The 14,068-nt window shown below is 55.5% G+C and overlaps 2 protein-coding genes across 3 annotated transcripts; one reads left to right on the top strand and one right to left on the bottom strand.

Annotated features, from left to right (window-relative positions):
• Positions 1 to 971: 971 nt before the first annotated feature.
• Positions 972 to 5,357, bottom strand: LOC132582759 (uncharacterized). The gene is made up of 6 exons (XM_060254470.1): positions 5,260 to 5,357; positions 4,793 to 4,900; positions 3,730 to 3,869; positions 3,390 to 3,486; positions 2,322 to 2,446; positions 972 to 1,152 (listed from the first exon to the last, which is right to left on the bottom strand). Exons 1-6 carry the CDS (start codon positions 5,342 to 5,344, stop codon positions 973 to 975), a joined length of 735 nt encoding a protein of 244 aa, XP_060110453.1. The 5' UTR covers positions 5,345 to 5,357; the 3' UTR covers position 972.
• A 1,686-nt stretch (positions 5,358 to 7,043) lies between these two features.
• On the top strand, positions 7,044 to 12,815 carry SPATA2L (spermatogenesis associated 2 like). 2 transcript variants are annotated; one of them, XM_060254464.1, is made up of 3 exons: positions 7,044 to 7,122; positions 11,355 to 11,664; positions 11,770 to 12,815. In XM_060254464.1, the coding sequence occupies exons 2-3, from the start codon at positions 11,356 to 11,358 to the stop codon at positions 12,808 to 12,810; spliced, it is 1,350 nt and encodes a 449-aa protein (XP_060110447.1). In that variant the 5' UTR covers positions 7,044 to 7,122; position 11,355; the 3' UTR covers positions 12,811 to 12,815. The 2 variants fall into 2 exon arrangements, with proteins under 2 accessions (XP_060110447.1, XP_060110448.1); XM_060254465.1 differs by lacking the exon at positions 7,044 to 7,122 and adding an exon at positions 9,146 to 9,201.
• Positions 12,816 to 14,068: the final 1,253 nt, after the last annotated feature.

The following is a 14,068-nucleotide window of genomic DNA, read 5'->3' as shown; positions in this document are numbered from 1 at the left end:
AGCAGAAGGTCCCAGGTTCAATCCCCGGCATCTCCAATTCAAAAGGGTCCAGGCAAGTAGGCATGAAAAACCTCAGCTGAAGACCCTGGAGAGCTGCTGCCTGTCTGAGTAGACAATACTGACTTTGATGGACCCAGGGGGGTCTGATTCAGTAGAAGGCGGCTTCTTATGTTCATATTTGGGGAGGGATGGTGGCTCAGTGGTAGATCATCTGCTTGGTAAGCAGAAGGTCCCAGGTTCAATCCCCGGCATCTCCAACTAAAAAGGGTCCAGGCAAATAGGTGTGAATAACCTCAGCTTGAGACCCTGGAGAGCCGCTGCCAGTCTGAGTAGACAATGCTGACTTTGATGGACCCAGGGTCTGATTCAGTAGAAGGCAGCTTCAGAGGTTCATTATATGACAACTTCAACAGAAAGAAAACCAACCACACTCCTTTTCTGGAGTAAAGTGGGGGGGGGGCTCCTTTCTCACCGTTGCTGCTAGGAACAGAGCTATTTGTGCCAGCTGTGTGGGTTCTCTGGCATCTTGCCTGGCCTTTCTTCTTCCCCCTAACTACTGGGAAAGCAAGCAAGCTGAACGCTGCGCTTCTTTTTACAGCTCCTGGGGCAACCTGGATACAACATCACTAGCTAGCCCTGTAAACAGGGTGGGGGATTGGGGGCAATGAATCCCTGAGGGGAATGAGGAAGGGGCGATCAGACTGTCCCAGCTCTCTCCCCCCTCCCACTCTAGCCTGTCCTTGCTCCAAACTGAAGTCGTGTCTCTTGCTCGTTTTCCTGAGTTGTTCATGCACCTTTCCGACTGTGAGTCCCTGCCTCGGTGCTACAGCTGGGGAGAAGGGACCCTCGAGGGCAGAGAACCAGACAGCCCCAACTTGGCCCAGCCCCAAGGTCTGAGGGAGGATCAGCAGGAGGGTCAGGAGGGGTGGGTGCTGCTGCAGAGCCCTCTGGGTGAGGGGGAGTGATGCCTCCTCACAGTTGCCCTTCCATGGTGAGGGTCCTGAGGTCGGCAGGTGAGCCAGCAGTCAACACCGCATGGGAGACGCGCCTCTTCTCCACCAGGGAGGCCACTGCCTCGCCCACCTCCAGGTGGCTCACGTAGCCCGGGCGGCCCAGGCGCTCTGGTGTTGTCACCCCCATGTTAATCTTCACCTGCAGGGGCACACAAAGGAGGGGGGATGCCAACTGGGCCGGAGAGACTCTGAGACCTGCAAACCCCCCATCCTTCTTGTAGCTGCGGCTTAGTGGGACCAACCCACTGTATATTAGAGCGGCTGTTTTCTTAAAGCCAGAAAAACCTTCAGTCCCCCCGGGGGGGGGGGGGGGCTGAAATGACATTTGCCTCCCCCAGCAAATTTCCTCAGAGGAAGCAGCTGTGACTCAGGGGAACAGCCTCTCCTTGGCATGCAAAAGTCCTGGGTTCAATCCTCGGCAAACGCTCCAGTTAAAAAGGACCAGCCCAGGGCCTGAATCAGGCCCCTGAGCAACTGACTCTTATCTGCTCCAGTTAAAAAGGACCAGCCCGGGGCCTGAATCAGGCCCCCGAGCAACTGACTCTTATCTGCTTCCTTCTCCCTCTCTCTTGCTTCATTCTGCATTGCTGCTTGCTTTGCAAAGCTTGCTCAATTGCCCAGTAGACTACTGAGCCAAGCCTCTCTTCCTTCTATTGGCTGAGGCTCCTCCCCTTCCAGGTCCCCTGGGGAGGGAAGGAAAGAGCCAGAGCTTCCTTTGCCCAGTTCCCCGGATCCCATGGGAGAAATACAAAGAAAGCATCTTTAAGACCAACGAGTGCTAATGTTTTAAGCATGTTTTAATTTTTTTTTTAAAAAAACATTTAATTGTGTTTGTTTGTGTCCGTTATAAAGTTTATATCTCTGCTACCTAATCTTGAATAGGTATGCATATGGCCTGGCCCGGCAAGGTCTCATTTATATCAATTTCGGCCCTCATAACAAATGCGTTCGACACCCCTAAGCTAGGTGGTGATGGGAAAGACCTCTCTCTGCCTGAAACCCTGGAGAGCTGCTGCCAGTCTGAGTAGACAAAGCTGACTTGGATGGGCCAAGATTCCGTAGAAGTCAGCTTCCTTCCTGTGTCTTCAACAGTCATGGTGGGGGGAGGCTGAATTTGAGAGCACTCAGCACATCATGAGCTCCTTGGATGCAGCAGCCTTAACTGAGTCTGGCTGGGGACCGCCCCCCCCCCATGCCTTTTGTCGTTTCTAGCAGGACGAAGACACCTGAAGCATCCTGCAAACATTGAAAAGACCAGGAAAGGAAACCCACCCAACCCCTCAAGGCCGACTCAGGCTCACCACTGACCTCATTCAGTTTGCAGGGAATCTCTGGGTACTCCTCGCGCAGCACCCGGCAGAAGGCCAGAGCCCCTGCTGCCCCCAGGGTCAGGAAACCAGTGCCTGGCAGCAGGAGACGCTCCCCAGCCCCTCCTGGAATGGAGATAATAATAATAATAAATTTTTATTTATTCCCCGCCCTCCCTGCCGAGGCAGGCTCAGTGCCCAACTGTTACTTTTTGGAAAGAGGGCACAGTGATGAGCGAGTGGGAGATGGATCCTCTCCCCTTTGTCACTCGATAGCATGCCATTCAGTCCGTGCCATCAACGTGCTCCGCCCCAGCCCGAGGGCACAGGGCTTGCAGCTGCCCTCTCCGTTCCAGCTGCGGAGTGGCACTTCCCTGCTCATGTGTCCAGGCATGCAGTGACAGAACACACCAATTTAGTTCCTGCGTGTGGAAAGCGATGAGCATCTCTGAACATGTCTATTTGGTGAGATGAGCCAGTTTGGTGTAGTGGTTCAGTGCGCAGATTCTTATCTGGGAGAATGGGGTTTGATTCCCCACTCCTCCACTTGCAGCTGCTGGAATGGCCTTGGGTCAGCCAGAGTTCTCTTATCTGGGAGAACGGGGTTTGATTCCCCACTCCTCCACTTGCAGCTGCTGGAATGGCCTTGGGTCAGCCAGAGCTCTCTTATCTGGGAGAACTGGGTTTGATTCCCCCCTCCTCCACTTGCAGCTGCTGGGATGGCCTTGGGTCAGCCAGAGCTCTCTTATCTGGGAGAACCAGGTGTGATTCCCCACTCCTCCACTTGCACCTGCTGGAATGGCCTTGGGTCAGCCAGAGCTCTCTTATCTGGGAGAACGGGGTTTGATTCCCCACTCCCCCACTTGCAGCTGCTGGAATGACCTTGGGTCAGCCCTAGATCTGGCAGAGCTGTCCCTGAAAGGGCAGTTTCTGTCAGAGCTCTTTCAGCCCCACCTATCTCACAGCGTGTCTGTTGTGGGGGAAGCAGATAAAGGAGACTGTAAGCTTCTCTGAGACTCAGATTCAGAGTATAGGGCAGGATATAAATCCAATATCATCTTCTTCTCACCTGTGATGAGGGTGTAGGAGCCGCTGGGGTTGTCCCGGACTAGGGGGAAGAAAGCCTTCCAGGAAGTGAAGGTGCTGAAAAGCAGCATGTCCAAGACCTGTGGGGAGGGGGGAGCCAGGTGTGGGGTGTAAGTGCTCCCCAGGTGGAAGCATCTCTGAGGCAGAGCTCTGACTCCTCCTCCAGGAAATGCCAGCCCTGCAGATGGGCAGCCCCTGCCCCCCACCAGCTTTGCAGGACAGAATGTGGACCAGAGATTCTTAGCTCCGAGGCTCAGCCCTCCCCACTGACCCCCTCTGCCTGAGGATGAGCAGCACCCCCCCTCGCCTTGCCCCCTTCTCACCCGCTGCAGTTCCTCCAGTGACTGGGTGTGGGGTGGCCCCTCTTGCCACCAGCTGAAGCCCAGGCAGGACACCACATCTGTCACCTTCCCCAGGGTCTTCAGGATCACCTCTCTGGCTGCTTCGGCTCCCTCTTCAGAACCTGGAGGGAAGACATTCCACTGCCTTCACCCGCATCTCCCACGGAGAGGGAGGAACAGCAGAGATTTGGGCAGAAACAGTGCCAGTTCATCTTTGAGACAAATTTCCCCCTTTCTACATCCACGGGAGGGCACGTATATCTGCTCTGGGGACACGATTCCCACATCAGCCCATTGGCTGAGGGGCTCTAGACAAGAATAATAGAGTTGGAAGGGACCTCCAGGGTCATCTAGTTCAACCCCCTACACAATGCAGGAAACTCACAAACACCTCCCCCTAAATTCACAGGATCCTCATTGCTGTCAGATGGCCGTCTAGCCTCTGTTTAGAAGCAGCTCCTGCCCCCATGAATCTGCTTTCCTCCATGGAGCCCTCAGGGCTTGAAGTCTGATAAAGAGGAGGGCACAACCTGAAACCTGCTCTGGCTAGGAAGGTGTTCACTGGACTTATCTGAAATTCAAGAAAATTAAAAGATTTCTCCCAATTCAATAGTTGTTTTTGCATTCACACTTATCTTCATGATATTGTATTTAGACATCTAAATTATTAGGTGCTACTGAAAAGGGGGAGTGGCCATTTGATACACTGTACTTTGCAACAATGGGGCATAATCTTCTTTACAAAACTGCCTGGATTTCAAGGGGAACTGCTTGGAAATCCCAATTAGGAAGTGCCCTCCAGTTTTGTGTTTACCCGCCCACAACGCCCCCTCCGGCGGCCAACTCCAAACCACAACATGGAATGGGAAGCAGGCATGGGTGGGCAACAGGCTGGCTGAGTGCCCTGCTGGTGCCCAGCCCACCCATGCCTGCCTCCCCAATCCCTCCCCCCCAAATGTGCTTGTGAGCCAGGGGGCTCTCTTTACCACAGACAAAGCTGCCTGCCTGCCACTGCCCACCTAGCAGCAATGGCACAAGCCCTTACCCACATCCCCCACGAGGGTGTGCAAGCGGTTCTGGAGTGATGGCGACAAGAACTGTTTGAGTTTCTCCAGTCTCTCTCCATCCCGGGAGATAACGGCAACCTGGAAGCCTGTAAAGATGGGTAGAGGATCAAGACCAGCTTTTTCTGGGGGTGGGGTGGGGGGAGGGAGTTGGAACAGAGCAGAATGCCTCTAGGAATGTGCCCATACACTGGCCACAGTGAGTCCTCCAACACATGGAAACACACAATCATCTGAGGTCAGAGGCTCAGAGCTGCCAAGCTCCAGCACCTTTTTGCAGAAACAGCTGGCCGACTGCAGGATGACAAAGAAAGCCAGCTGGTGCGAGACAGGTGGGGCCTGTGATGAACACAGGAAGTGTTTGCACATCTTTTGCACCTGCATCCACACACTCTTCACCAGACCAAGCCCTGTCTGGAGAGAAGCGTTTTGACAAAATGGTCCTTACCTTTCTCCAGCAGCGACTTGACAATCCCCGAGCCCACTGTGCCAGCTCCCCCCAGCACCACCGCCACCCGCTCAGATACAGACATCCCAGAAAGCAGAGAGAGAACGAGCGAGAGATCCCTCTGCTCAGGAGAGGGCCACTGTTGGAAAGTGGGGCAGCAGATCCCAGGCAGGAGAAGAAACAGGGCAAGCCTCTGAGAGCTCCACCTCCAAGGCACACCCACCACCCTTCCCCTGCCCTCCCCTCTCCCCTTCTGCTGGCCTCAGGACTTGGGCAGACGGATGCTGTGTTGGTCCCCCAGAGAGTGGCAGACACAAAGGCAGGAGGGCAGGCTGCTCTTTCCTTTGCTGTCAGCTCCGCTTCTCTGGGCGAAATGAAATGACCGCAGGGCTTGCAGAGGGCCGCAGTACATCTTTTGTCAGAATAGCTCAAAAGGAGCTTCTCTATTTATGTATTTGGATTTATATCCCGCCCTCCCTGCCAAAGCAGGCTCAGGGCAGCCCACAATACATTACTTACAATAAAAAACATTTACATTAAAAGCATTAAACAGTTTAAAAATAATTTGGTGCTAGTTTAAATACAGATTTAAGATGGTATTTAATGATCTTAAGCATCCATTGGATCTAGCGTCTTGGTGCCGGTGGTCAGCATTGCAGTTAAATGCTCCCTGAAACAGTGTCGTCTTACAAGCCACAGACAGATGTGGCAGGATTGGGTCCAGCATGCTCAGGAGGGTCCAGCTTTGAGGAGGTGATGGGGGATCGCACCCCCCCCAGCACCTGGTCCCTGTGGAAGATCTGGCAGCTTGTGCTCAAGGTGTGCAGGAATGTTTCTCCCTCCCCACAACCAGCAGTTGTGCATGAAATGCTTTATTTCTGGGTAAAAATGCTCCTTGGGAAATATGGCTGCCATCCCCTGGATGGGAAACGTCGGAGATCTAGGGAGCAGGGATGAAGGAAGGACCACAGCTAGGGTTGCCAAGTCCAATTCAAAAACTATCTGGGGACTTTGGGGGTGGATCCAGAAGCAAGGTTGCGATGAACATAACTGAACTCCAAAGGGAGTTCAGGCCATCACATTAAAGGGACAGCACACCTTTTAAATGCCTTCCCTCCATTGGAAATCATGGAGGATAGGGGCACCTTCTTTGGGGGCTCATAGATTTGGACCCCCTGGGCCAATCTTTTTGAAACTTGGAGAGTGTTTTGAGGAGAGGCACCGGATGCCATGCTGTAAGTGTAGTGCCTCTACCTCAAAAACAGCCCAATGGAGCCCCAGATACTCACGGATGAATTCTCCATTGTACCCTACTACGGGGATCAGTCTCCATAGGGAATAATGGAGTGTGTAGCAGGCATTTTCCTCCCCACCATTGCCTTCTGATGACCCTGAAGCGGGGGGAGGGCCTCCAAACCCTGCCCCCACCTGGGGATTGGCAACCCTAACCACAGCCCTTAGAACCCACCCACCTATGCGGGCCCTTTCTCCAGGGGAACTCATCTCCGCTAGGAGATCTGCAAGCCCCACCGGGAGGTTGGCAACGCTCTTTCGGGGGCGGGGCTTCCAGCCTGCCGCCTGCACGTGCGCACGCCAACTTCCCGCCCAGGCGACTCCTCCGAGCCGCGCATGCTCCGTGAGGCGCCTCCGGGATCCCATGGAGAGAGGTGGCGCGGAACGGGTTAATGCCCGGGCGCGTGACGTAGCACTCGGGGGCGGAGCCAAGTGGGACCGGAAGTGACGGCGGCCGAGCGGAGGCGAGACGGAGAGGAGAGCCAGGGGCTGGCGGCGGAGCGGCCGGGCTCCGGCGAGGCGCCCCCCTTGAAGGCGAGTGTGACGTCAGCGGCCGGTCACGTGCCCCAGGTGCGTCTCTCGCTCTCTCCCCCCCCCTCCTCGGTTGCCAGGGGCGCCGCGCCGCTCTGCTCTGGGAGGCGGGGCTGAAGTGGCCGCAGGGGTCCTGTGGCAGGAGGTTCCGCCGGTGCCGGCCCTCCGCTGGCCTCTTCTGTAGGGAGAAGCCCCTAGCAAGGCTCCCCGGGCGGCGGAGTATGAGAAGTATTGCAGTAGTCTGTGCGAAAAGGGTCTTAGTGGACCATACGCTGAGCATGAGTCAGCAGTGTGATGCAGCAGCTAAAAAGGCCAATGCGATTCTGGGCTGTATCAACAGAAGTCTAGTGTGCAGATCGTGAAAAGTAGTGATATTGCTTTATTCTGCTCTGGTAAGACCTCACCTGGAGTCTTGTGTTCAGTTTTGAGCACCACATTTTAAGAAGGATCTAGACAAGCTGGAAGGGGTCCGGAGGAGGACGACGAAGATGGAGACCAAATCCTACGAGGGAAGGTTGAAGGAGCTGGGCATGTTTAGCCTGGAGAGGAGGCAGCTGAGAGGTGATAGGATCACCATCTTCAAGGACTTGAAGGGCTGTCATAGAGAGGATGGGGTGGAATTGTTTTCTGTGGCCCCAGAAGTTAGGACCAGAATCAGTGGGTTGAAATTAAATCAAAAGAGTTTCTAGCTCAACATTAGGAAGAACTTCCTGACGGTTAGAGCGATTCCTCAGTAGAACAGGCTTCCTCGGGAGGTGATGGGCTCTCCTTCCTTGGAGGTTTTTAAACAGAGGCTAGATGGCCATCTGACAGCAATGAAGATCTTGTGAATTTAGGGGGAGGTGTTTGTGAGTTTCCTGCCTTGTGAAGGGGGTTGTACTAGATGACCCTGGAGGTCCCTTCCAACTCTGTGATTCTATGAGAAGGGAGCCGGCCTGTCCCCCCACCACAACGCTTGCCCTTGCCCAGACGGGGCCCCCTTGGCTTCCCTGGGGGGCTTTGCTTTGCCTGCCTTCATGCAGCCACCACGGATTTTGGGAGCCTGCCCAGGAGCTGGGAGCTCCTTACTTGGTTGCCTCGGAAGAAGACCACAAAAAGCCAGGCTGGAACACCCTCCACCCCAAACCAACTGTGCGATGCGGCCATGAAGGACTGCGGAGGTGGGCGGGGGTCAAGCAGGGAAGTTCCCCCCTCCCAGGCTGGCTGCTGGGTTCCCTCTCTCCCTCCTGGTCCCACCTGGGTGCAAGAGGAAGTAAGGGATGGTGGCTTAGTGGTAGAGCATCCGCTTGGGAAGCAGAAGGTCCCAGGTTCAATCCCCGGCATCTCCAACTGAAAAGGGTCCAGGCAAGTAGGCGTGGACAACCTCAGCTTGAGTCCCTTGAGAGCCGCTGCCAGTCTGATTGACAAGACTGGCTTTGATGGACTAAAGAGGGTCTGATAAAGTAGAAGGCAGCTTCAGCTTCATATGTGGAGAGATAACCAGTTGAGCAAGCCCCCCTTCCCTCGCCTGCTGTGGCTGGATCGGGGGGGGGGGGGGAGACTTTTGTTTGAGACAAAGTCCCATCAGCCTATAGCAAAACCGGCAGCTTTCTCATTTCCTCAGAGCATGCGAAGGGATGGTGGTATAGATCTTACTTACTTCACTTATTCCCTGCATTTCTCTTCAGTGGGGAGCCAAAGCAGCCCACACCATTCTTCTCACCTTTGTTTTACCTTCACAACAGTCCTGTGAGGTGGGCTAGGCTGAGAGTGTGATGGGCCCGAGGCCACCCAGCGAACTTTTGTGCCAGAGTGGAGATTCGAACCTGGCTCTCCCAGATCTCACTCCAGCACTTTAGCCAGTACACCACGGTGGGTCTCAGGTGAGGCTGAAAGGCCGGGGTTACCACTCACTTGCCATCTCAAGCAAATAAGCTGCTGAATCTTTACATATTTGGTACATTTGCATTCCACCATTTTGCCCACCACGTTCAGAGTGGTTTACAACTCAAAGTAACATCTCCAAAAGAAAAAGGGGGGAGAAACATCTCCAAAGTTGAGCTTACAACTCAATCTCCAAAGGAAAAAGGGGGCGGGAAATGAAGAGGAAAGCAAGCCAGTTTGGGCCCCAACATGCAGGTCGGTTGAATGACTAATAGCTCCAGACTGCAGGGGTTGCAGTTGTGTTGGAAGTTTTAGAAGAATGAAAATAAGCCATCACTTGGGGAAACAAATGGGAGGACAGCTGAGCAAATGTGGGGCTGCAACTGCTTGGGTGAACATGACAATGGTGACTGTGGAGGTGTCCTCCAGTATGAGCTTCACACTCCTGAAGTGTCATGGAGAACTGGATGACCTGGGCCTTTATGAAACAAAAGGGAATGTTTGGATTCTTGTGGCTGCTGAAGGTCAGCAGGGGCCTTGCAGAGTGGTCCAGCCACAGAGCTTGTGTGTGCAGCAAGGTCTCCCTGCTTGCTGCATGGGCTGCCCCCTGCCTGTGCCACCACGTTGCTCTGTGCAGACCGAAAGGCCCTCTTCTCCCATATATTCCTGCCCTGGAGTAAAGACAGCAGAGAGAGGCTCTCTTGACTGTCCCTCCAAACGGAGCTGCTCATCTGGTGGGCGCATGAGAGAGGGCCTTCTCAGTGGCAGCTCCATGATCGTAGAACAGCCTCCCAGGGAGGTGCACCTGGCCCCCTCACTGTCAGTCTTCAACAGGCCTGAATTGTTATTTTATGTCTTTTGTTTATATACTGCAAGTTACTTTGAGCTCTGTATGGGAGAAAGGTGACTAATTAATGTTTTTAGTGAATTTTAAAAGCTCGGTGTGCCGAGCATAGTGCACAGAAAGTAGCAACAGGTCTGCAAGGTGCCCTCCCTCTGCATGTGCTGCTTGCTTCAGGGATGTCGTTTAGGTTAGAAGACTTTTAAGGACTGGATTTGGATTTACTTGTCACCAGGGCCGTAGCCCCGTGATGCAGAGCCCCGGGGTGCAGAGTGGTAAAGCTGCAGTACTGCAGTCCTAAGCTCTGCTCATGATCTGAGTTCGATCCCGGTGGAAGCTGGGTTCAGGGAGCCGGCTCGAGGCTGACTCAGCCTTCCATCCTTCCGAGGTTGGTAAAATGAGTACCCAGCTTGGTGGGGGGGTGGGAAGCGTAGATGTCTGGGGAAGGCAATGGCAAACCGCCCCGTCAAAAGTCTGCTGTGAAAACATTGTGAAAGCAACATCACCCCAGAGTCGAAAATGACTGGTGGTTGCACAGGGGACTACCTTGACCTTTTTAGGGCCATAGTTAGGATTTTTTAGGTAGTGGGAGGGAGCAGGGGGCACCTGAATTTTTTAAAAAGCCTCCTCTCACCTAAATAACATCTGTGCCCCCTCACACCTTCCGTCCTGGCCGTAGCTTAAAAGCCACCCCTGCCAACAATTCAGATCACGCGGGAGGGCTGGCAGAAGCATCCCACTGGCCTCTCCATGCCATTTAAAGCCCCTGTCAACCAGCTGGTTGGCGGGAGGCTGTAGATGCTTCTGCCAGCCCTCCAGTGTGATTTGGATCATTTTAGGGGGGCGGCCTTCAAGCTGTGGTGGAGGCTGTGGCTTCTGCTCTCCGCTGCTGCTAAGGCTTGAGGGCCTCCCCCAATCCAAATCACACAGGAGAGGTGGCAGAAAAGGAAAGGTTCCCTGTGCAAGCACCAGTCGTTTCCGACTCTGGGGTGATGTTTTCACAGCAGACTTTTTACGGGGTGATTTGCCATTGCCTTCACCAGTCATCTACACTTTCCCCCCTGCAAGCTGGCTACTCATTTTACCAACCTTGGAAGGATGGAAGGCTGAGTCAACCTTGGGCCGGCTACCTGAACCAGCTTCCGCTGAGATAGAACTCAGGTCGTGAGCAGAGTTCAAACTGCAGTACTGCTGCTTGACCACTCTGCGAGGTGGCAGGAGCAGCCTATAAACCACGCAGGGAAGGCCAGTGGCCGCTCTTGCCTTCTCTCCGGCATGATTTGGATTGTAGGAAGGTTGGAGGCGGTGGTGGGGAGCAGAGGCTGCCGGTTGGGGCTCCCAAGTTGGGGGGCCCTCACCCAGAAGTCAGGGGCGGGACCCCCAAAGGCCTTCCTCCCAGTGGCTACAGGCCTGCTTGTCGCCGTGTGCTCTGTGGCTGTGCCTAAATGGTGCGCTGGTCCCTTTCCTATCTGTGTGCAGCGCTGGCTTGAAAGGCTGTGGGAAGGTGGGATGCCGCTGAGGTTCTGCAGAGGAAGGGTCTCAGGCCTCGGCCTTTGTTTTGCTGCAGGATGAATCCCGGTGCTGCGCTGCAGGAGGAATACCGGCGCTGCTTGGAGAGGGACTTCCGCAGGGGCCACATGGGCGTGTGCGCGGACTCCTCCCTGAAACAGGTGCTGTGGCGCCAGCTGCTGGAGGAGCCGGAGCTGCACTGCGCCTTGCAAGGGGAAGACACCTTTGCCATGATCGCGGGGGCCCTGCGGGGACAGTTGGACCTGGGCGTGGCCCTCCAGAATCTCTGCAGAGCCTTTGAAGTATTGGAGCTGGCGGCTGTCAATCTCTACTTCTTCCCCTGGCGGAAAGAATTTAGCACCATAAAAGTGAGCGCTGCTGGGGCTATTGGGAGTTGGGGGGGGTGGGCATAAGAGCAGGCTGTCCTTCTGTCTCATCTCATGGGGGGGGCTGACAGGTGTCTCCCTTTGCAGACCTTCTCAGGCGTCTACGTGCACGTCCTCCAAGGAGTGCTGTCTGAGGCCGACATCGCCAGGAGTTTCCACCGGATGGGCTATGTCCAGAGAGACAACCTCCACCTGGTGATTTCTCAGCTGCCACCGGGAGCCGGCCTCCTCCGCGTCGCCTGCAGCTTCTTTGCCGCCCGGGTGGAGTGCGAAATCCTAGGCAAGATCGTGGAGGAGACAGAGCTCTGTGGCATCTCCTCGGAAGAGCTGCTGCAGGCCCGCCGGGAGGTCAGGGGCGGCCTGGAGGGCTGCGTGGCCCAGCTGCAGAGCCTGGCTCGTTGGCCCAGGGGCAAAGACTTCTGCACAGAGCCAGCCGATGGGGTCGACTTATATGGGGAGAGCCCCGAGGAGCCGAACCGTTATGGCGAGCCTCCAGGATCCAGGCTGCCGCCTCTGCATCAGCCTGCCCCCTATGAGCGCAGCAGCTGCAGCCCCAGGCTGAGGAGCAAGGAACTGCATGCCAGGAGCCCCCAGGGCCTCCCGGAGGGCAGGAGCAAGCTGTGGGGGCCTGGCCTGGAGCAGCCCTATGGGAATGGGCTCATGGCCTCCGAAGGGCCTGATCTGGAGACCTCCTTCTCCTTCATCTCCTTGCGGCGGGAGCTCAGCAGGCTGAGTGACACAGACTCCAGCCCCGTGCAGCCGGGAAGCCAGTTCCTGTCCCCCATCCCCCACTACGGCAGCTCCAGCCCTCAGCCGCGCAGCCCCAGTAGCCCAGCCTCTCCTTCTGCCAGGCAGCCACGGAGTCCCCAGCTGAGTCCCTTGGGCCTGCGGCGAGCTCAGGGGCTGGTCTCAGGAGTGATGGGCCCAGAGCCTCCCCGCTACCATCTGCACTCGTGCCTGCTCCCGGGGGCGCTCCCTTCCTCCTGCTGCGGCAGCTGCCGCTTGCTGCATGGCAGCGGCTGCGAGATGGCCCAGCACTGTCGCAGCGCCCACCACGTCGAAGAGCTGCAGAGCGAGAAGCAGCAGCGCCTCTGGCTGCAGCGGACAGAGGTGGACAAGCTCTTGTAGGAGGGCGGAGCCTGCCATGGGAGGGGGAGGGCACACCTGGGCCTGCCCCCACTAAACCCGCTTTTCATCCTTCCTGCTTGGCTCTCTCGTCCTTTCAGCCCGAGGGGACTTCGCCTAACTCTGTTTGAAAATATGTGGAAGGAAGAGGACAGGTGGGCACTTCTTTGGATGAATTTCCTTTCCTCTCATGTGTGCCAAAATCTGGTGCTTCATGGTGAGAATCCAGAAGGCTCATTGGGCAAGCTGCTCCCGCCCACGGTGACCCTGCTGGACCCCTCCAGCCCACTGAGCTCCACTTGCTTCTCAACAAGCAGGAGTTGGGGGGAGGGGCTGCTTGCCCAAGTCCATCTTCTGCACCTTCAGAGTGCAAATGTTTTGCCGAGAGACATCCTAACGCCCCAGGGGGTAGGCTCTGCTTGCCTACATGGAATGGGTGGAGATGCCACAAGATTAGAGGGGAGGCTAAGGGACCCTTCCTCTAAATCGAGGGGCTTCCTCTGGTTTGGGGGGATGGGGGCAGTTGTTCTTCATGTTGGTTGTAGTCTGATGACATAACTCTCAAAGGAGGCCCTCAGCCTTGGTTGTTGTGCAAGAAGGCAGCCGTTTGTTCCACATCTGGCAGAAAGTACAATGAGAAATACACTAAAAAGAAACTGGCAGATTCCCTAGCTATCCCCCCCCATGTGGGGGTCAGTGGAGAATTTCTGCAAAAGGACTTTCATCTTGAGCTGAAATTCTCATTTAAAAAAGCCCAGTGGTTGTCTACCAGAGTGTTTGATAGTTCTGTAACTGGACAGGAAAACCAGAAGAGTAAAGAATCGATTTGCTGCAGTGGCCATCTCCAAGGTAGTTCTGAAAATGCCAGAAGATAGCAGGGGAAGCTGGAGAGCCTTGCCTACCACAGACTCACACAGGGGGGCACCAGAATCTGACACCAGCTCCCAGTCTTGCTGTTCTGGCTGTCCAGAAACAACCCCCATCTCCTGTTGCCCACAAAATGCATTATCAGCAGGCAGGCAGGCGAAGAGGTGGGTTTCAAGGGGGTGGCTTTTTACCGCTTGAATTGGTTGCTAAGATACGGAGCAGGCAGTGTGGAGGCTGGGCGTTTCAACCCTTTGATCTGGACAGGGCAGGGACATCGTGGGGCAAGAGGGCCGGGATGGTGTTAGGAAGAGGGCTGCGAGCCCTGCCTGACGCCTCCCCACCCAAACAGGGCCTGCTGCAGATGCAAAGCTCCAGCTCCCATCCTGAGTGGGCA

This window comes from Heteronotia binoei, chromosome 14 (genome assembly GCF_032191835.1).
Source record: "Heteronotia binoei isolate CCM8104 ecotype False Entrance Well chromosome 14, APGP_CSIRO_Hbin_v1, whole genome shotgun sequence".
In the NCBI taxonomy this organism is placed as follows: domain Eukaryota; kingdom Metazoa; phylum Chordata; class Lepidosauria; order Squamata; family Gekkonidae; genus Heteronotia; species Heteronotia binoei.
The sequence above is the reverse complement of the archived record's forward strand: the minus strand, read 5'-3'. Positions and strand labels throughout refer to the sequence as shown.

What these genes read in the sequence shown, in the direction of transcription:
- SPATA2L (XM_060254464.1), top strand. Translation starts at nt 11,356, where the DNA reads ATGAATCCCGGTGCTGCGCTGCAGGAGGAATACCGGCGCTGCTTGGAG. An exon ending in AAGAATTTAGCACCATAAAA is followed by an intron (nt 11,665 to 11,769) that starts GTGAGCGCTGCT and finishes CTCCCTTTGCAG; the next exon opens with ACCTTCTCAGGCGTCTACGT.
- LOC132582759 (XM_060254470.1), bottom strand. Translation starts at nt 5,344, where the DNA reads ATGTCTGTATCTGAGCGGGTGGCGGTGGTGCTGGGGGGAGCTGGCACA. An exon ending in CAAGTCGCTGCTGGAGAAAG is followed by an intron (nt 4,901 to 5,259) that starts GTAAGGACCATT and finishes CCATCTTTACAG; the next exon opens with GCTTCCAGGTTGCCGTTATC. An exon ending in CTCCTACACCCTCATCACAG is followed by an intron (nt 2,447 to 3,389) that starts GTGAGAAGAAGA and finishes TCTCCATTCCAG; the next exon opens with GAGGGGCTGGGGAGCGTCTC.